General features: G+C 37.7%; 1 protein-coding gene across 2 annotated transcripts in view; it reads left to right on the top strand.

The window, feature by feature from the left end:
* LOC126184563 (copper chaperone for superoxide dismutase) overlaps positions 1–19,060 on the top strand; it is a 113,645-nt gene extending 94,585 nt beyond the window's left edge. For both annotated transcript variants that reach the window (XM_049926991.1, XM_049926992.1), the window contains exons 5-6: positions 12,389–12,570; positions 18,832–19,060. In XM_049926991.1, coding sequence (XP_049782948.1) covers positions 12,389–12,570; positions 18,832–18,970 — 321 coding nt within the window. In that variant the 3' untranslated portion in view covers positions 18,971–19,060. The remainder of the gene's footprint in view (positions 1–12,388; positions 12,571–18,831) is intronic.
* The last annotated feature ends 3,665 nt before the right edge of the window (positions 19,061–22,725 follow it).

Genomic DNA, 22,725 nt, shown 5'->3' with positions numbered 1-22,725 from the left:
TTATTAAAATATGCCTTCTATATCATGATTTTTCCCAGGACATTCACATAGACAGGCAAAGAGAAACTCAGACATCCGGAGGGGGTGAGTGTGGGTCAAGAGGTTCTAGACAGATGGAAACATTACACACACACACACACACACACACACAATGTGTTTGTTGTGAGTTCAAGTTCATACCTGAGGTGTAGCCCAGTGCCACATTTTTGTGATGGATGAGCTGTCAGTTGCTTGTAAACATTCCACCTTAGTAGCCCTCAGTTGCTTCAGCTACCTCACTGTTTTGTAGCTTTTCTGATATCATTGTCATAGCAACAAATAGTACACTGAAATGTGGCTTGTAACTGAAGTAGTAGACTGAATGTTCAAAAATAATTTTATGGCTTGATGACTGCTGCTGGATGGTAGGAAGATTGTAAGTGAAACAGCATTGAAGGCAATACTGTTCTGATGGTGAAACTTGAATGTACACAGCCAGGAATGGCCAGGTTGCTCTTAGCTGAAAATGGACAAAAAGGCTGAATGGGGGTCTGCTGGTTATGTCCTGGGTAAAGTAGTACAGCCCCATTTGTAGAGAGAGTACCTGTATTTTCTGTGACTAAAACAGATTTCACATTGTTGGGTGTACTGAAATTTTAGTGTTACTTGTTAGGTGGCCATCGCCAACCATGTCTGGCCATCTATCATCCAAATGCCATATATCCTTGTAAGTTCCCATCACCCATGTTCCTTGGGTTTCTAAGGAATAAATTATCATTGAATCTCTAGGCTGGATCTTGGTGTGATGGCACATTACCCTCCTGTGTTTTTACAGGCAAAATGTTTTCAGTAGGGTCTGTGGTTGATGAAAGGTCCAGGGTTGATGGCCATGTGAAATTTCAGCCAGGCTTCTACTGCCAATTTAAGTGGCTCAGTACATTCTCATAAAAAGTTTTAAGCTGCTATCTTCTGATGCTGCTGAATAGTCTTGAGCGGGTGTTTCATAGAAGTCCGAACCATGCTTTCTGCATCACCATTTCCTTGTCAGTGCCAGGGGCTTTGATAAGATTTGTAATCATGTGGCTGGCATAGAGTTCTTAGAGAAATCACTGAAGTAAACTGGATGCCCCATACAAACATCACAACTTCAGGCAAGATGCGTGATATCGTCTTCGATTCAAAGCAAGTAGCGATAAAGGTAGAGCAGTTACTTCATCTGTATTACATCCTAGTGACTTAGATATAATAAACAGAGAACTTTGTCAGTGTTGACAGTAATTACTCTTTGATGTCCATCCATGGGTGATTGATGGTACAAGAAGATATTCTACTTGAGATTCTGTTGCACATAAAACAACTGTCTGGGGGCTGTGGCAAACACCTATCACTTTGAACGTGGCCATCCACTATGTACAAACACTTTCCACAAGACTGTGTTATTGTTGGTTTGTTGGGGGAAGATGTACACATCCACTGGGAAATCTCATACACTAGCACAATTGTCAATGTCTAAAGCAAAATATACATCATCTTCAGTTTCAAAAGCTGCATTTGGTCCTGTGGTAATTTGTTTCATAGGTGTAACAATCCTAGGTGAGTTCCTATCATCAGAGTTGTATGATCTGGAGTGTCTTATGCAGTGTTAAAACTGGTAAGCAATAGCTTACTGTCCATTATTAGGTGTAACAAATGTTAATGATACTTTAATATGAACATGATTGTCTGCTACTACTACTGCTTAATCTAAGAATAAATGCATTGGCCTATTGGAGGCACTTGCACAGACATTCACAGTAGTTGTATGTTAAATAGTAGTTGCAGTATGATATAACTCCATGGCATTCAGTATACTAGACAGTGCCAAGGGCCTGCACTTACAGATGACTTTAGCTTTGATTTATTGATGCTACTTCCTGAACTTTTTGTAATTACATATCAGAGTGGCTTTGAATGTGTTTGCTGTAATCAACACTTCTTCCAGTGGCTGCCAAACAGGCTGACACAACACGAACTTTACAAAATACTGAGACCACATCCGAAATGCACTTAATAGCGAAGATGTTATATCACTCTCAGGACAGTTCTTCTTTGATAATGTAAACACTTCTGATCTTGTCAATTATAAGAACAAGGTGTTTTGCTGATGCTGACCTTATAACACGTGAGTTTGAGTGTATTGGGACAAGAAAGACAGAGAGACTGTGGGATTGTGGGTATTATCTTTTCACCGTTTGCAAGAGCCTAAAAACATACCGACCATAATTTCCAGTCTGCAAGTCCACATTATTCTTCATACTCACTTAAAGAAAATGTACCTACTTGATGTTTACTCAGTAGGATCAGGAACTATGACTATAAATAAAAGTTTTGAGTTGTAACTGATTAATACATTGAGTAAAAATTCATATACACATAATATAATAACATTCCTGAGAATAATAATAATAATAACAATAATAATGTCCGTATCACAAACACCACTATTAACAGTTCAGAGATGACCTCTACAGGAAGTTCCAAGTAAAGTGGTCTATCACTGTGACCTCTAATCATCAAAGTTAATTGCATGCCTTGAAAGTGGAATGTAATCTCACCAATTGTAACACAGTTTTATCAACATTATGGGTGGCACACGAACAGTTACAGCAATGAAATCTAAGTGATCAAGGACTGTGTACAGTCGTCGCAAGTTCACTTCATAACTTTTTGGTAGCTATCTGGCTGTGACGTCGTCTGAGATACAGCATACGCAGGTGTTTGACTGACATGACTTGAATTTGGTACAGCTGTGTTATTTCATGAGTGTAATCAACTGTTGTAATTAAAATTTTCTGTAACAAATACAGATGTACTTAATCTATTATGACTAAAGACTTTTTGTTCCAAATTTGGTTTTTAGTAAATAACTTGAAAACTAATAGAGGTAGCTTAATGGAGTCACAAAGTTAATGTTCTTATATGAAACTGAGGCTATTTACGAATTTTCATGTTTCTGAGTCTAATATTTAATGCCTTCAGATTTTCCTAAAGATGCCGATTTTGGCCAAAATGTTGCCCCAATCAAACTGAGACTTGTAACTTTCAATTGTGATATACATTTGCACATTCTGAACAATTTTTAGCTTTCTAGCATCATTATTTAACGCCACTTATTGTTTTCTTAAAATAATGTGTTTAGCGGAACATATTCGTTAGACCATTCTGAGATTTAACAATGTTAACATTAATATACTGAAGCATACACTGTCAAAGTCTGGGAAAGTTATTTTAATTTTTAATTTCATTCTTGGATTATGGTGTGATCCTTTGTCTATTACACACAAGCGCATTATGATGATATGGCACTGGTAGTAGTGAACTGGGGGTAAGTCCTGGCACACACACTCGCCTCTGCATCTCTCACAATGATGCAGCTCTTGTTTTGCCACATCACCCCCTGTTTATTTTTGTGAAAATATTTATTTGTGAACAAAATTAAACGTTAGAAACTAGTGATGTTACTGTAGCTCTTTTAAATGGAACTGCTTTTTAGCTAATTTTTTTCTTAATACTACACCCACAAAGTTAACCATTTACAAATCGTGCATAAAATAACATAGAAACGTGAAATAAAATTTTAGATTATTACAAAATTAATCTTGTGATGTATAGTGTTCAGTCTTTACCTGAAAGAGAAACACGCACAAACATTTCACTTTTCAGTACTCACTCATTTAACCACAACTGTGGATGCTATAGGGCATGTCCTTGTGAGCCACTTTCTCTAAAACATTAAAGATAGAGAGTGGGAAGTCACTATGTATGGCAGTCTGCATGATAATCTATTACAAAAAGGAAAAGGGGGGAGTTCCTGTGGTAGGTGTCTTTGCTTCTTTCTCCATACAACTTGCAGGCTGCTTTTCAAGAAGCCTCCATGCCCCTGAGAAACAGATGTTGTTGTTGTGGTCTTCAGTCCTGAGACTGGTTTGATGCAGCTCTCCATGCTACTCTATCCTGTGCAAGCTTCTTCATCTCCCAGTACCTACTGCAACCTACATCCTTCTGAATCTGCTTAGTGTATTGATCTCTTGGTCTCCCTCTACGATTTTTACCCTCCACGCTGCCCTCCAATGCTAACTTTGTGATCCCTCGATGCCTCAGAACATGTCCTACCAACCGATCCCTTCTTCTAGTCAAGTTGTGCCACAAACTTCTCTTCTCCCCAATCCTATTCAATACCTCCTCATTAGTTACGTGATCTACCCACCTTATCTTCAGCATTCTTCTGTAGCACCACATTTCGAAAGCTCCTATTCTCTTCTTGTCCAAACTAGTTATCGTCCATGTCTCACTTCCATACATGGCTACACTCCATACAAATACTTTCAGAAACGACTTCCTGACACCTAAATCTATATTCGATGTTAACAAATTTCTCTTCTTGAGAAACGCTTTCATTGCCATTGCCAGTCTACATTTTATATCCTCTCTACTTCGACCATCATCGGTTATTTTACTCCCTAAATAGCAAAACTCCTTTACTACTTTAAGTGTCTCATTTCCTAATCTAATTCCCTCAGCATCACCCGACTTAATTTGACTACATTCCATTATCCTCGTTTTGCTTTTGTTGATGTTCATCTTATATCCTCCTTTCAAGACACTGTCCATTCCGTTCAACTGCTCTTCCAAGTCCTTTGCTGTCTCTGACAGAATTACAATGTCATCGGCGAACCTCAAATTTTTACTTCTTCTCCATGGATTTTAATACCTACTCCGAATTTTTCTTTTGTTTCCTTTACTGCTTGCTCAATATACAGATTGAATAACATCGGGGAGAGGCTACAACCCTGTCTCACTCCTTTCCCAACCGCTGCTTCCCTCTCATGCCCCTCGACTCTTATAACTGCCATCTGGTTTCTGTACAAATTGTAAATAGCCTTTCGCTCCCTGTATTTTACCCCTGCCACCTTCAGAATTTGAAAGAGAGTATTCCAGTCAACATTGTCAAAAGCTTTCTCTAAGTCTACAAATGCTAGAAATGTAGGTTTGCCTTTTCTTAATCTTTCTTCCAAGATAAGTTGTAAGATCAGTATTGCCTCACGTGTTCCAACATTTCTACGGAATCCAAATTGATCTTCCCCGAGGTCGGCTTCTACCAGTTTTTTCATTCGTCTGTAAAGAATTCGCGTTAGTATTTTGCAGCTGTGACTTATTAAACTGATAGTTCGGTAACTTTCACATCTGTCAACACCTGCTTTCTTTGGGATTGGAATTATTATATTCTTCTTAAAGTCTGAGGGTATTTCGCCTGTCTCATACATCGTGCTCACCAGATGGTAGAGTTTTGTCATGACTGACTCTCCCGAGGCCATCAGTAGTTCTAATGGAATGTTGTCTACTCCCGGGGCCTTGTTTTGACTCAGGTCTTTCAGTGCTCTGTCAAACTCTTCACGCAGTATCTTATCTCCCATTTCATCTTCATCTACATCCTCTTCCATTTCCATAATATTGTCCTCAAGTACATCGCCCTTGTATAAACCCTCTATATACTCCTTCCACCTTTCTGCTTTCCCTTGTTTGCTTAGAAACAGATAACATAGCCTAAACTTCTGGTCTCATCTTACATCTAAGGGAGGACAAAAGACATTCTGTATTCAATTTTCCTTTTATAATTTAAATAAACAGTAGAGAAGTTATCAGAAACAATTTTTCTTTTTTTTTAAATTTATTTTTTGGGAAACTATGATCAACTTGTCAACTTTTTCAAAATGATTAATGGCAATTGCTACTTCATAAAATCGTGACATTATTCTAGCTCAATCTTACTAATTGCTCCATTTTTAAGGTTGAATCACGAACTTTGCAAAATATTTTTTTTTATGAACCATAGCTAGTATGCTCCGAAAGTCAGCATAGGTTTTTAAAATAAGTTACATTTTGGGATAGTTTGCAGTTTATTTCATTACCTTAGATGTTTCTTTACTCAGAAAATTGAGTAACTTTTGTAAACTCTATCCTCATATGGCTCAATTATCGTACAGGATAGCATACTAAAAAATTTATTTGATTTGACAGCAGTTACTTTGCTTTGTCACACACATAATGAAAAACCTGTTTTTGTTATAGCATACCAAAACTCTGCAATCTGCATTTGTGTTATTGTCTGTATGTGTGTATATTGATTTGTTAAGACCCTCTGCCTTGAGCAGAATTACATGTTTCTCAACCTTTTTACGAGACGTAAGGGAATTACTCACGAATTTTCCACCATTTTACCATATATGTCAGCCTACTGTTTCATTACTCCTGTTTCTCCCTATTTTCATTTATCCTTATATTTTGACACTTCTTTCTCCCTTTCATCTTCATCAACCTACTGACCTCATTATTTACATATTGTCGGTCAAGAAACAATACCGCGTAAGTAGCAGAATAAGAATTTTACACGAGAGACAAAAAACTGCCTAAAATGCCTAATACATTTCACAGCGGTGCTAAATTTGCATCGTTGCACTACAAGGAAATATTGGATAAAATAAAAATGTGAAAAAAAAAATGCTGTAGAAAGCTTAATTACGGCACATACGTGGAATTGTCTCGGTATTTATGCCATGATCTGCTACTTACGCGGTATTTGTTTGTCAGTCTCCCGGCATGACTTGACACATTTACGTTGATATTTGGTGCTGAGAAAGCTCGTAACAACACGTTTTGGAGCATTAATCATTTTTTATTGAAAGATTTCATAGAAACATTTTAAATAAATATACTGTTTACATAGTTGTGATAATGTCTGCACATTTCTTCAAGAAAAATCCTAAACGTCACTCAAAGCACCAACAGAGAATTACACTGCACTGATACTCGTTACACAATTACCTCCATGACAATTTTCATTCATAAGGAATGTTGTCATAATAACTATTACACTCTTTAGGAAGAACAGATTTAAGTTGTTGTAAATGATCCCATTTGTATTTCTTGATTTTCCGTCTTTCCTTGTATAGTTTCAGGAAGCAAACATCTCCAAAAATTTTCCTTGGATGCCTTGGTAATTCTTGCCACACCTCATTGAAAGAGCACTTGTAGTAAATAATACCATTTGGGCGGTACTGTAACGCCTTCAGATCGGTAACTGTAGGCTCACTTTTTACAGCTTTTCCAGGCCTAATTGAGTCATACAGCCACAAACTTTTTTCTGCATGGTTGCTGTAAAAGGAATAATCTAGGAAATGGACTTCGTATGGCTGTGCCTTTTTTCTCACTTCTTTAGATATCATAGCATATTGGCTAGGAAGTGTAACTTCACGTCCTTTAAGCTTGCACTCAATGGAACTGTGAACTGAGTCACATTCTATCTGAGTATGGCCTTTCTCCAAAACCTTTTGTGTAATCAATACTCCAGTATCAATTGCTAATCTTAAAAGAGCATTTGATAATATCAGATTTCTGTTCTGATATATGCAGCCGTCAGAATACAGAATGACTTGAACGGGATTTTCCTTAATCGTTCTGGATAGGGTGTCCACGATGCATGAGGCAAAACATGATGCAACCAAATCACCTTGCATTTCTTCGAACCGGTAACATACTGCATCATGACTTTCTAAATTATACATTGTAAAGTTGTGAACAGCCAACTTTGTTTTATAATAAACTGCACTTGCACTTAAAAATGGAGCTACTTTCCCGGCCTGTAAGTCCATGGTGTACACTGAGCAGAGCTTCTGCTGGGCTTCTTTCTTGTCAGCATCTTTTTGCATCCTTGCCTGCTCTTCCTGTTCTGTGTGTTGCTTCCACACGTCTTCACTCAAGTTACCAAGCCTGTAACTACAACACAAGTCGCACTTGTCTTTCTTGGGGGAAAATAAGCTAATGTTACCATCTTCTAAAATCAAGTTAAAGGTAGCCCGACTTGATGGCGAAACCTTCCCCGCATGACATTTTTCCACATAGATTCCATACAGCTGTTGTTTGGATTGTAGAATATGCTCAAGGTACAACTTCGAGGAGGATTTCCTGCATTAATGTGATGGAAGTTTCGGAAGAGAGTCCAGGAATTCTTTCATGAAGGTTTTCTCATCTTTCTTCTTCGTATGTTTGATTCGAGGTCGTGATGATTCTGTATCAGGAGTCATCCCATGTGTGGAATTACCCAGCCAATATCGGACTGTCTATTCTTTAATCCCAAGAGTATTGAGAAACATCTTTCTGCATACTTTATGTTTCCCCAGCTCATTTTTCGAATGATAAATGAGCATCCTTTTCCTCCTGGATTTGCCAGTGTTCTTCCCTGGATGTTTGGTAACATAAACCTTTCTCTGATCCCATGACATTGTTTCCCAAACTGTGTTAAATACTGCCTGCCTATCATCAGCAGAAAACTGATGACACCTCCTTTGAACGGATTTCTGGCACATCTTCGAAGTACATGTTGGACCTAATTTTCGTACCTCACTTGGAGTATCATGAGTGATTTTACCAATTCGACTTCTTTTGTATCCACGCATTCTCAGAATTTTATTGGCATTTTTCTTCCAATCTTCAGGATGTTGTTTAGACTTCCTTTTCCTGTCACTGCTTACATCACCATAAAATTCTTGGCCTTCACTGTCAGCATCATTATTGCTCCCATGATCTTCCGATAATTTATCCAGATTGTTTGGCAAACAATGAGCACCATTGCGTAGCAATGAGTGTGAAGTACTGTCGTCTCTAGTGGAAACAGTGACTGAGGTTTCATTTTGAGTATTGTTGGATACAGCCACTGAAGTTTCTAGGTGGAAAAAAATTAATTTATATACTAATTTAAGCAGACAAAGATGAAGCTCAAATTCATGTACTTATGAGATCAATGGCATCAGTAATACTATTAACAATAATCCCAAGAAAATTTACCTGCGTCATTAGATGTTGCAGGAACAGTAAGCGAGAACCGCATATATGAAATTAATTCTTCTTCGGTAAAAGTAACTTCAGCATTACGACTTTTCTCGTCTGTTGTTTGTTCTGCATTTACGGGAGATTCTACAAGAAGATGGATAGTCTAGAAATCTTTGACAGAAATGAATAAAGCACAGAACGAGTGAAGTGGGGGTGTTCTGATTTTGATTTATATCACAATGAGACACTTGCTGTGCTACTAACATTCAAAGGTGAATAATAAAACAATTTCCTTACCGCTATCAGTCACTCTCAGGAATGATTCTCCGCTTTCATAAGCTGATTTCAGCTGAGAAACAATTTCTTCTTCAGTAAAAAGATCATCTATATCGCTGTCCATTATCACGAATGAAGCTACAAGCATGGAACCACTTTTGAGCACTGTTAAATACGTAATAAGGCAGTAACAATGTGCTGTGGCTGTGCGCGCTTTTGTATTTACGTGGTATTGTTTACAGTATCCATAGATTGTAGATACATGGTATTTACTTCTCTACAGTTCCGCGGTATTGCCATCTATTTATTTGCTGCGTCACATACGCAGTATTGTTTTAGATAATTTTTTCATGGTAAATAATTAAAAATTTGTCATTATGGCATTAAGAGCAGATGTGCGTACGGTCAACGACATCATCTGACAATTTTGAACATGGCCGATAGTGCAGCAATCGTAGACGAAATTTATAATATTACTTGAAAATACAGCTCTTCGGTTGCACAGGTAAAAATTTCCAACTTTACCTAGGTTTAAACTGCTCTAAGGCAACCTTCATCAGAAGTAAAAAAATTTTACATTAAATAGAGTAAATAGTTATGAAATGGTTTAGAGCAACAGTGCTCACGTTAAAGATAAGAATATATTTGTACATTATAAAATATTCCTAGGAATGCAACTTGATTAAGACGCGCCGCTAAGGGTCGCATCTTAATCAAGTTGCATTCCTAGGAATATTTTATAATGTACAAATATATTCTTATCTTTAACATAAGCACTGTTGCTCTAAACCATTTCATAACTATTTACTCTATGCAATGTAATTTTTTTTTACTTCTGATGAAGGCTGCCTTAGAGCAGTTGAAACCTAGGTAAAGTTGGAAATTTTTACCTGTGCAATCGAAGAGCTGTATTTTCAAGTAATATTATAGACATCATCTGACTGAAAAACGAAAAATCGGCAATTTGTCAGTTACATGGTATTGTTTCTTTGCCTCTAGTGGCTCCATTTTATTACCATCTATTACCTATAGACAATCTTACTTCCAACTGGAAATAATTAATTTATGCAGAGTTTATTGTTTCAGATTTTAGGGATTTCCAGCTTCAATTGCTTCTCTTGACACAAAGTATCTGTATTTTACTATTACTGATCCTTTTTGTGGATCTCATTTATTATTTGTTTACTTTAGCCGTTTTTTTTCTGTCGCTGGTACTCATATGTTATCCACTGTTATTTTATAACACTTAGCATTCACTGTTGCAAACTATCTCTCATATTCTCTTGTAAGTCATCATTCGGGTTTAGTAATTTTTGGGTATCATTCTTATTAAATATGAATATATTACAAACTAGTAGCATATGTACAACATGAAGGCGTATATTCCTTACCTACTGTAGCTAAGACAGAGGAAGAGAATGAAACTTGAAAGGGAAATAAAGTTTCATCCAGCTGGGTCCACACAGTATGCCAAACTCTGTATCCGTCAAAGAGTGACAAATTCCCTACAGAACTTAATTACAGTCAGTTATGAAAGTCTTCAGATCTACAATGTTTTGTAGGCCTAGTTCTCTCTTACTTTTCTGGTATTCTGAATGGTATGCGTTTGCATGAGGCTTACTTATTATCCTGAATGGTCCTTGATAAACATACATAAACTTCTTTGTTTCTGCTGAAATTTTCTTGGGTTTTCCTTTAGTTTTGACTTATACTAGTTCAGCAGTGTTAAAACTAGTGGGGGGAAGATTATGCATCATGCCTTCTTTATGTTTCCAAGGCTCTTTTATCAGAAATTTGATCTATTGATAGTCCCTTAGTCTCTCTTTCTTTGAGGATGTAGTTTTTTTCCACATTAGTATCTTGCACATTATTTCCCAATTCATTATCTTCCTGCAAGTATCCCTTATTCCTCATTACTCTAATAGGCAGTTCCAATGCTTCATTATTGCTGCCCACATAAGTTTCAATGAAATGCTCTGTAATCACTTGAGAATCTGTTAAAAGTGATACTAAATGGCTCTGATCAAAATCAATCTTTCCTTTATATTTCATTAAAAGATCTGTGCCAATTAACATTTCAACATTTAAACTGAGCACAATTAAAAAAGGATGGTCTATTCTTGTGTTACCTATACCAGTCGGTATCGAAGCTTTGAGCAGTACTGGTCGAGAAACTTTTCCAGTAGCATGTATTATTCTTAATCCTACTTACTTTCATGACAGTTAGCTCATTCTTATTAGGAACAGAATTAAAAAATGCTTGGGACAAAGCACTTGTTTCACCGCTACTATCAAGAAGACAACACATTGTTACTGCTGAAATGCTAGTTTTTATAATAGAGTGAGTTATTCTAGAGGTTCTTCATAAAAGTCTTCTTATAATTCCTTTTCAATTCATTTCCAGCTAAAGTAATTTTGTTCAGTTGCAAGTACATTTACACTCAGATTCACAGGTTCATCAACTCTACATTCGCAGCTGCCTTTTCCAACTTGTCCACCAATTTTAATTCAAAGCACTTGACAACCTCCTCAACTTTTGTTTGTTACACCACTCTACATCCCTGCACAACATTGCTATTTATAATAGTGTCATCTGCTCTTACAGTTTGGGGCAAGTCAATACAGCTAATAGGTTCCCTGACCTCGTCTTTATTGCTACCCCCTTCATCTAACAACTCCTCACCCCCCCCCCCTCCTCCTCCTCCTCCTCCTCCTCCTCCTCCTCCTCCTCCTCAAAACCTTCCAAAACTGACTGTGCTTCCTCTACTGAAACTTTAGTCTTCAGATGGCCATTATTGTCGAAGATGTAAGCCTTTACTTCATCTTTGTCCTCACTGACTCAGACCAGTTAATTTGTTCTTTGCTATTATCTGTAGCATTTTCTTTCTCCTTCTTGACCCATTTTTCTAATTTGTCCAGCATACTGTCAACTAGATAATGAGAGTGATTTAGCACATTACTGGTACTGACTGTTTCTATTTTATCATCCCTGTTATCAATTTGCGTGTGCTGACTGATTGTGGTCTGTATTCTTGTCACTGGCTGTGTTTCTGTTTCCACCTGGTGAGCACCAGTTTCTTCATAAATGGGAATTAGTTTCCTATCTGTGGCCAAGGCAGGAGTATGAAATTAGGCTTCGGTATTGCAGCTCACTAACATACATACATTAACATAGCAGTAGATAAACTATAAATTCAGGCACAAGGATAATATAGTTAACAAATGATTTTCAGTTAGTTTATTTATATAAACTATATTGCTGTTTCAGCATGCTGGTGACCTAGGGAATATCAGTGCTAACAGTGAAGGCCGTGCTGTGTTTCGTTTCACTGACTCTGTACTTAAAGTGTCTGATGTAATTGGCCGATCTGTAGCTGTTACCGACTCTGAAGATGATCTTGGAAGAGGAAATAATGCAGGCTCATTAGAAGATGGCAACGCGGGAAGAAAGTAAGTGTAATCTGTATGTTGACATCATGTGTTGTAATTATATTTAAATAAAAAAATCAGATGTTCATGTATATGAGTGTAAACTTCCACAGACACTGTCAGTTTCACTAAAATGTTCTCAGGTATGTGAGCATGTTGTAGTGTTGGGTTATTGACTGATGTTTTAGCTACTGTTGCATGTGGTCTTGATCAGCATGGTTTATTTACTGCTGAATCAAGGCAGTGTCAACTATTATATACTTGTACTTTATCCAGTCAGTATTGTCACTTGCTAAGGACAAAACAGAACCCTTCCTGAGACAATGAAAGCTGTATATCCAGGCCGGTGAAACATGTCACTTGACAGCTCACGTGTGGTTGGCTACACTGCGATTGCGAGGTTGCAATAGCTGCCACCGCACATGGTCATAACTCAGAAGTACGTTTTGTAAATGTAAGCTACAATCAACGTTTATACGTAAGTGCAACAAAGTACGTTATTCTAACAATGGAGAGAACGACAACGGAGACTAAGCATTTGATAGTATATGAAACTGGTAAATAAAATACCCGAAGTTAATGACAAGTTGTTCCAAATTGTTACAGTAATAGCTGCATGTAAAACATCATATAATAATGTAAATCTAAGCATACCAAATAACATGCTATCTGCACTCATAAAAAGAAATAAAGCAAAACAGGCATAGCCTAGCCGATTGCAGAGAGAAAAAGAATTAATTATGTATACATTTACACTCACCAATATACGATGTCAATGGCACTATTCCATCCAGTTCTCCTTCACTATCATTGGAATTGGCACCAAAACCATTGTTTTCATCATCATCATCATTATCATTATAATCATTGTCATCATCATCAAGAGAAATCATTAATTGTTCATTCTCATTTATAATGCCGTCTATAGTCTGTGCTTCTCGTATCAGTTTAGCAACATGATCCACTTTTATCCTCCATGAGGTAGCGTCTACAGTAGCAGTCTTTCTGCTTCTGTTATAGTAAAAGTCTTGTTACTTCTAATGTATGCCTTGACTTCACTCCAAACCAATTCAATTGGATTAAAATGGTAGTGATAAGGCGGTAGCCTAATTACCAAGTGACAAGTGTCCCTGTTCACTTGCAATTTCATCTATGACTTGTTTAGGTGTACAGGCTTATTTTGTTTCACGAGCGAGAGTAACAGCAGCTTTGTCATGCTCCTGCCTGCAGCAATGTCTCTTGCCTGCAACCACCGCACCATAGTTTCTTTACGGTCACTAGTGGTGGGAGTTTTATCTAAAATCACGGAATGGTATGGTGCATTGCCCATCACAAAAACTGTCGGAACACTAAACTGGAGCAACAAATTTTTTAACCACTGTAGAAACCGTGGGTGGCCGATATCCTCATGATAGTCACCATTTTTTTGATTGACAAATTAGAAGTCCTTCAGGCACAAAGCCATTTGAAGATCCTGCATGGGCCACAATTAATCGGGATCCTCTTCCTGTTGGCTGATGACTGCTGCTATTCAAAGTATCATCTGTCCAGCCTTTCTCAACTGATTCTCCAGCATTGACCCAGGTTTTTTCTAAGCATATGTCCTTTCCTACAATTTTGTGTAAGAAAATGGTACGAGCTGCAACGACATGAGCTTTTTCTAGTAACAACTTTCACCCATCTAACTTTTTAAAACAGAAGCCCATACTTTGTAATACCATCTTAAGTGACATTTTTCCCCCCTGAGAAAAATTCACTTTCTTTTAAAGGAATTATCAACTTCACTATTGTGGGGTAATCTTTCCATTTATAGTATCCGTATATGTGCCAACGAATTACATCGAATTGGAAAGACCCAATATCTGCAACACGGCGAGGCTGCTTTTTTTTCTTGCCCAAGTACTTAAAAACACACTATTCCTTCCACAGGGGCTTTCTTCCACACTGTTTACTTCACTGGCTTGTAAGTCTTGAAGTAGCACCCCTTTCCTGAATCCTAGAGTTTTTGAAGTATGCTCTAAAACTTTATCGACAAGAATCGAGGCATGCCCATAAACAGAAACAAATTCTTTTTCTTGCTCATAAAACTCACGCATCCTCCGTAGCAATTCCAAACCCTGACTATTTAATGGCACTCCACAGCACAACAGAGTGTCGCCTGGTGAACTACATAATTTTGGTGACATTGTTTAACAAACAAAAACTGTAGTTGAGGTGGTAACACAACACAACACAACAGCAGGCATTCACACACTAACATACAATGTTTACATGGAAGCCGGCAACGTGGTAGTGTCGACGCTGGAACTGACTTCTGTTCAGTGTTGTTATTGGTTCAGAAGATGTGGGGCCTCCCATTCCTCACTTGTTTGTTATTTTTGTTATGGTCTTCAGTCCAGAGACTGGTTTCATGCAGCTCTCCATGTTACTCTATCCTGTGCAAGCTTCTTCATCTTCCAGTACCTACTGCAACCTACATCCTTCTGAATCTGCTTAGTGTATTCATCTCTTGATCTCCCTCTACGATTTTTACCCTCTACGCTGCCCTCCAATACTAAATTGGTGATCCTTTGATGCCTCAGAACTTGTCCTACCATGGATTTTAATTCCTACTCTGAATTTTTCTTTTGTTTCCTTTACTGCTTGCTCAATATACAGAGTGAATAACACCAGGGATAGGCTACAACCCTGTCTCACTCCGTTCCCAACCACTGCTTCCCTTTCACGCCTCTTGACTCTTATAATTGCCATCTGATTTCTGTACAAATTGTAAATAGCCTTTTGCTCCCTGTATTTTACCCCTGCCACTTTCAGAATTTGAAGGAGAGTATTCCAGTCAACAGTGTCAAAAGCTTTCTCTAAGTCTACAAATGCTAGAAATGTAGGTTTGCCTTTCCTTAGGGTAGTAGCAATGACAAGATGGTGTACTATGTAAATTTGGATACTAAATACAGCTTGAAGTCATCTGTGCAAAAAAAGATTGTACTCCCTTAATTTCCCCCCCCCCCCCCCCCCCACTCTTCCTCCTCCTCCTCCCCACACATCAGGTGCCAGCTGTGTGCCCGTTAACCACCATCTTGTAATTTGTGGGTATTGCTTTACCTGTGCCTAGTCATCTGGTGTCACATATTTTTGGAATCCTGTCGAGGACCTGTAGAATCCGTGCCAAGCAGAACCTCTGTTGTACTGTGTTTGAAAATTGGAACATGCAATTAAACAGGTGTCCATAATATTTTGGCTCATCAGTGTCCAGTTAAAGATCAGAACACACATCCCCAACCTCCTCCTGCTATAAATGTCAGCGACATATGACACATGGCTACCTGCTGCAACAGCCAAGGGGTAAGTGATGTGTCAGTGATGTGTGTCACCTACATGTGTTTTCAACACTATTTGTGTCTCCCCATTCACAAACATATGCTACTCACATGCACAGATAGTGTGGAGGGATCTATTATACAGTGGCTTAACTGAAGCATATTTGAGCCAATTCAGAATTTCACTGGTAATTGACTTATTACAGAAATAACTTAAGGTGTTACTAAATTCAAAAGAACACACTTTAATTTTGTTGATATTTTATCATAACCACTGGATTTTTTTATTTGGTATGTATTTTGGTAGTTTCTTAAAGGAAGTCATTTTCTTGTGTTAGCTGTTCTTTTGTTTTGAAGTAAGCACTTTATTTATTTATCATTTAGTAAAATTTACCCCTTCATGCATTATCAAGTTACAGCACAGTAAAAATTGTTATACTCACTATAGGTTATATACCATACGTTAGTGTGTTGTGAAAGCAGCATGTGATGGTGTCCTTAATAAGAGTTTCATACAAATAAAAGAGTAGACTACACAGGAAAATGGGTGCTTGTAAGAAATTTACAGAACTTGTGGACCCATAGATAAAGAACACTTTTATGGTAGTCATCACTGCTTGTGCTGTAGTGAGAGTCATAGTCGTGTTACTGAAGTTACTTGTAAAGATTGGTCTCAGCTATTTCAAAGCAACATTTACTGGACCTGACAAGCAATTGCAGTAGTTACCAAATTATAGTGCTTACCAGAAAGGTTTGCAATACTGCATACATTTATTAGCAAAATATAACCTACTCTTAAATTCTACACAGTCTTAATAACTAATGAATCAGTGAGAAACAGATAAGTATTGAGAACGATTAAATATAAATTAACATATATCTTAACATCCACCAATTACAATAAGGAAATGCTATGTCATAAGAACTTTGCGTGACTTGTAGTTTGTTCATGTTATGCACCATTTCCAAATTTATTATGGACTGTTGTGTGAGGGACACATTTTTGTATTGTTCTTATCATTGTTCCTTCTTTAGATGTGCATCCATTTCACATCCAGTTTCATATCCATCAATGTAAAAAACACTTCTATGTATTAGCTATAGGGAATTGAAAATCACTGGCAAGAATTTGTGCAAGGAAGTTACGGATCTCTCTTTGTGAGGTTGTGTGCAGTTGTTCATAGAGGGCTATTGTTGAGTGTTCCTTTGAAGGCCATACAGATGTCCTGAAAATGACATTCTTCTGAACATCTACCATCAGTGCTGCAGAATTAGCCTGCCCAGTCTCTCATTTCTGAGTGCTGCTTCCAAATTTTGAACAAATATTGCAGGTATAGACCGTGGCCACTCAAGAGATGAACTTTATGCCGATTTGGATTAATGTGGTTCAGTTGCAGGCTTTCACAGACATCTTGTCTCTTGCTTTGCTACATTCATCCACTCACATTGCCATGTGTTCATTCTTTAGATTTTTATATTGTCTTTGCAGGATATCATGACGAATGTGATTTGAGAGGACAATAGTGAAACTGCTGTTTTTTATTGCCCGCCCCCTCCCCCCGTATAAGAATTGTTATAATGTGATCATTGTCTGTGCTGCCAACCATCTGATCAAAGGGGTCTCACATTTTTTCCAGGTTAAGCTTTTGTTCAGGGGATCTTTTCTCACATTAGACAGGTCTTTGTAAATACTGCATTATAATTGCTACTAGTTAAAATATCCAGTTGTAAATTTCACATGCCAATTTCTTACTGTAATTACTTTTCTTCTATGGAAAAATGTGTAACATATAAGCAGGTGCAAATTGACACATTTACCTACCAGAAGCCTGTTGGGCAATATCTTTAGTAACTACCATAGCAAAATCCTATTGCAGAAAACTGGTCTGTATCTTAATAAAAGTTGGTCAAAGGAGTGGTAACTGAAATGTTGAAACTGCTGTAAATGTTACAAAACAAAGTAACATTGAATAATTCTGCCAACATTCAGGTATCCTATCAGTTCAGAGATGAGTTTATATAAAACATTATGTGAGTTGTAGTAGTTTCAGCTGCTTTTTCACATACTAATGTCTTAAGACCCTACAGAATGCTCATCAGATTCTATAAATTGTTTTCATTCAGCTACTTTCTCTTTCAAGCCTTTAACAGATCAGTGTTAACACAAGGGAATGATAAATTCTTGCACACTATCCACTGCCATGATTGTGGAGTGTTGTATGCCTATCTGCTCTCATTGCACTTTGGAATCCTGGCTAAGCATATATTTAATGAATATCTCGCTGGGGGGCATTTTTAGATGACAGTGGAAAGAACTTTTGTGTTTTGGTACTATAGTACTGGACTTACTTTTCCAAGCAGTTGTCATGAACTGAATAGTAGTGAGTTCTTTAAAAAAAAAATCTTAAACTAATGCCATATCTTTTCATTCTGTCTGCTGGCGGCCTCTGTATTTATCCTAATGTACTCTTTTGTGAGAGTTCATCTTAAGGTGAACCTGCCTGAAGAACTGACAGCTATATGAAACTGATGTAGATTCTTTTTTTTGTTACGAAAAACATGCTAGTCATAAACTATTTTTGTTCATTCTTGATGAGACTTTGTGAGTGAAATGTGCTCGTTAGTCAATTAACGAATTTTTGTTTAGTCTTGATTTTCAGTAAATAAATTGTTATTGCATGTGTTGCACTGAACACTGCAAAACTGATGAACTTTGATAATTGAAGGGTGTATTAAATGTTGCACACCTGTAAAATAAATTCACAGTGATGCTAGGCTATTATGCTTACAAAACAAGTGGACCTGATGACTTTTTCATGTACAACTCTCAAGCAATCAAACTCTTTTGGTAATTGTGCAGTGGAAGGAGTAACCATAATTTATACTTCAATTAAACTTGAACTTTAGCAGTAAGAGAAAGTAACTTTAATTAGACTGTATAAATATTTTCTGTAAATTGTTGCAGGATTGCATGTGGAATTATTGCTCGTTCTGCTGGCCTGTTTGAAAATACAAAACGTATTTGTGCTTGTGATGGTGTAACTCTCTGGGATGAGAGGGATGTACCTCTGGCTGGACCTGGTCGTCGTACTGCTAAAGTTTAGGCTATTCACATGTTTTATGTGCATATGTATAAATTTTGTAAATAATGGTTTTCTTGTGCATTTAAAATAAATTTGTTAATTTCTCTCTGATTTCAGTTTTTTTCATTCTGTTTCTCTTTTGCATGCCTCTGATACTGTGGATGTCCTTTTGGAAGTTTGGTTTGTTCTGTATTGTTGGGACACAGTTCCTACAGAAATGTTGTGAGGAAAGAAAGATCTAAGATAAATTGTAAAGAAATTTAATAATGTGTTGGTCACATGTGTGTAAATTATTTTCTGGTTGGTCGGCAAAAAATTAAGAGTATCTATTATCATAAATATCTTAGAAGATTTCTTGGTTTGGTTGGTAAATTAAAAGGTGAAAGAGTTCCTCTGATACAAAAGAGGTGAGTTAACTTAAGGTGCACTACAGCCTACTAACTACACTGACACAAAAGAGCTGAGTTAACACTTACAACACGGTGCCCGTACGCCATACGGGCGCGGTCGCCCTGATGTTGGCGACAGCACCCGTATACCGTACGGGCGAGCCTTTTATTCAGCTCCGTGAGCACGTTTAGCGGGTCTCCGAAGCAGTTTTGTCAACTAATGTGGAGGTATTTCATTCTTCTTCCGCAAGAGGCAAGCACTTATCGGCTATCTCATCCTGGGAGCGGTTGTGAGCACTGCAAAGACGAAGTTACCTGCAGTTCTTTCACAGGTGTTTACGATCATGAAAATATCGCAGAGCGAGTTGACAGAGGCATAGATCTTAGATATTCTTTATGGAGGTGCAGGATGTGAAATTGACGATACTGACAAAGAGGATTCGTGCTCTCCAGACGAAAGTACAAGTGATGATTCAGGTATGTATATGTCTCAATTGTTTATAAAGTGGCCGGCCGCAGTGGTCTAGTGGTTCTAGGCGCTCAGTCAGGAACCGCGCGACTGCTACGGTCGCAGGTTCGAATCCTGCCTCGGGCATGGATGTGTGTGATGTCCTTAGGTTAGTTAGGTTTAAGTAGTTCTAAGTTCTAGGGGACTGATGACCACAGATGTTAAGTCCCATAGTGCTCAGAGCCATTTGAACCATTTTGTTTATGAAGTGAAGAGTTCATTGCCGCATTTTGTATTGTGATTAGTTTTCATTACTTCACTTAGTACCTCTTAGTACCAATCTTAGCATTATTTTTTTTTCTATGCAGACAGTGGTACAGACTATCAGTCACCATCTGTGGTACCTGGTCGTGTGTGGCTCACTGAGCACAAAGAGCAAGACTGGTCGGAACTAGACGATCAGCCAGTACTGCCGGATTTCCAGGAAGTAGTCGGCGTAGCATCACATTTTTCAGATGCCACTGAGGAGATTCAATATTTTAGTTATTTCTTTGAAGACGACCTTATTCGGCTTATCAAAAGTGAAACGAATTGGTACGCTGGTAACGTTGTTACGGCAATGAAGCGCAAAGATAGCCTGAAAATAAACTCTGTTTGGCATAAGTGGTCTGCAGTAAAATTGCAAGAGATTTACTGGTCTCTCAGTATTATTTTGCATATGTGCTTTGTCAAATTCCAAAAAATCAGTGATTATTGGTCAGCAGACCTGTTTTCGCAGACAGGATTTGCAAGTAAATTGTTGAGTCGCGACCGATTTTACACTACATTGTCGATGTTACACTTGAATGACAATGCTATGTTCATTAGCAGAGGTGAAGAAAAGCACAACCCACTTCATAAAGTGAGGCCTTTGTTTGATTTCTTTGTGAATAAAAGCAAAATTAGTTTTCTTCCAGGCATGAATCTGACAATAGATGAAGCAATGTGTCCCTTTCATGGTAGAACAAGCTTCAGAGTATACATGAAAAACAAACCCAATAAATATGAAATAAAGTTGTATGCTCTCTGCGATTCATCAACAGGTTATATGCTAAACTGTGATGTATATACAGGTTCTGCAGGCAGTGCTGACAATAGTATCCAGGGCCCTGTAAAATGGTTGTGTTCACTGTACTTTGGCAAAGGACATTGCATTTATATGGATAAGTATTACACCAGTCAATCTCTTTTGGACATGTTGTGGGAAAATAAAGCTCTTGGAGCGGGAACTGTAATGAAAAACAGGAAAGGTTTGCGATGAATATTCAAAACACTAAAACTAAAAAAAAGGATAGTTTTTCAAAGGAAACATCATCTCTTGGCTGTGAAGTGGAAGTCAAAACGAGATGTTCTTTGTCTTTCCACAAAACATAAGTCTACCAGCACTAGTATTCAAGTGAGGGCCAGGGGTGGAATAGCAGTAATTGTAAAGCCAGACGTTATTATTGATTACAATAAGAATAAAGCGGGTTGACAGAGCACATCAGTTCTCCAGCTATTATCCGTTTGCCTGAAAAACTTTGAAGTGGTGGAAAAAGCTGTTTTTCCACTTGTTTATCGCGTCAACTGTCAACAGCTTTATTTTATATAAAGAGAAGACTAGGAAGAATGTATCCCTAGTAGACTTTATTCACAAAGTGGGGAAGAAATTGGCTGAGAAGGGCGGAAATATTTTTCAGCAACAAGCCGCTTCATCCTCACAAATTGAGAGGACATTTGCAAGGCAGTTTTCAGAGAAGGTCCCACCCACTACAGACAAGGTGAATACTACTAGGTATTGCGAAGCATGTTCAGACAGGGGGAAGAAAGAGACAGGTAAGCGTATGAGGAAGGAAAGTAGATGGTGGTGCAAGGACTGTGGCGTTGGCCTTTGCGTCCCACAGTGTTTCCAGAATTTTCACACAAAGGCTAACTACATCTGAACTATTAAAATACTCTAGTTTACAGGTACCTGCAGTTAAACAGTCCAGTAATAATTTTTTTAAAAATTAGATACAGTAATAATGGCATTACTCAAGAGAGAGATCTTGTAAAACTTTTTTATCCACGACATTTTCGTGTTTTCTTTTTTTTAATTATAACACCCATTTGTATTTTATATTGTAAAATAAATTTAAATTCATGTAAAGCTCTTACTTTTCCTTTTAAATGATGCAAGAAACATATTCCTATCATTTTTCTGTTCTTTGCAATCTAGCTTCAAACATCCATTAAATGTACCAGTTCACAGGCAAGTGCCGAGTGTAAAGAGGGCAGTGTTGAAAGTGTTAACCTGAGGTGTACTACAGCCTACTAACTACAGAGTAGTACACTATTACTAAGCAGAACAACCTGTAATATATCAACTGTGTTATGTAGTACTGTGTAAATGTTTCCTCTTTTACCTTTCATTTACTTTTATTTAAGGTCAATAGAAGGTGGTGGAACAATCTGGTGACAAAGCTCCTGTAGTTAATGTAGCTGGAAGTTAGATGGGGTTGTTATTTGGACATGAAATCAGAGAGCGACTAGAATGTTCTAGAACAATGTTTGCTTAGGTATGCCTCCCATGAGGTAGAAAGTGCACCTAACGGCTGTGTGAAATGGGGATCCTTGTATTGATCTGCTGTGTTATGTCTCAGTATATTATAAATGTAAAATAGCGCATAGTGTTAAGAACTATTTATTTTAATAATGGAGGACAGAATCTAATGAACTTGTTTTTCCCTCTTTTAGATTTAGTAGGCATTCATTCATTTGCAAAATTGAATATGTCTAATGTGACTAACGGAACAGGAGGATATGTCTTGTGGGGAGGAGTGCCAGTTCCTGTACTGATGTGCTCGCAACTACAAGTTGCTGCTGGACTGCCACACATGAAGGTCTCATACATTAACATTTCACTGCAAATGTTCATTTCA

Source organism: Schistocerca cancellata, chromosome 4 (assembly GCF_023864275.1).
Source record: "Schistocerca cancellata isolate TAMUIC-IGC-003103 chromosome 4, iqSchCanc2.1, whole genome shotgun sequence".
Lineage (NCBI taxonomy): Eukaryota > Metazoa > Arthropoda > Insecta > Orthoptera > Acrididae > Schistocerca > Schistocerca cancellata.
This window is presented reverse-complemented; position numbering and strand designations above follow the sequence as displayed.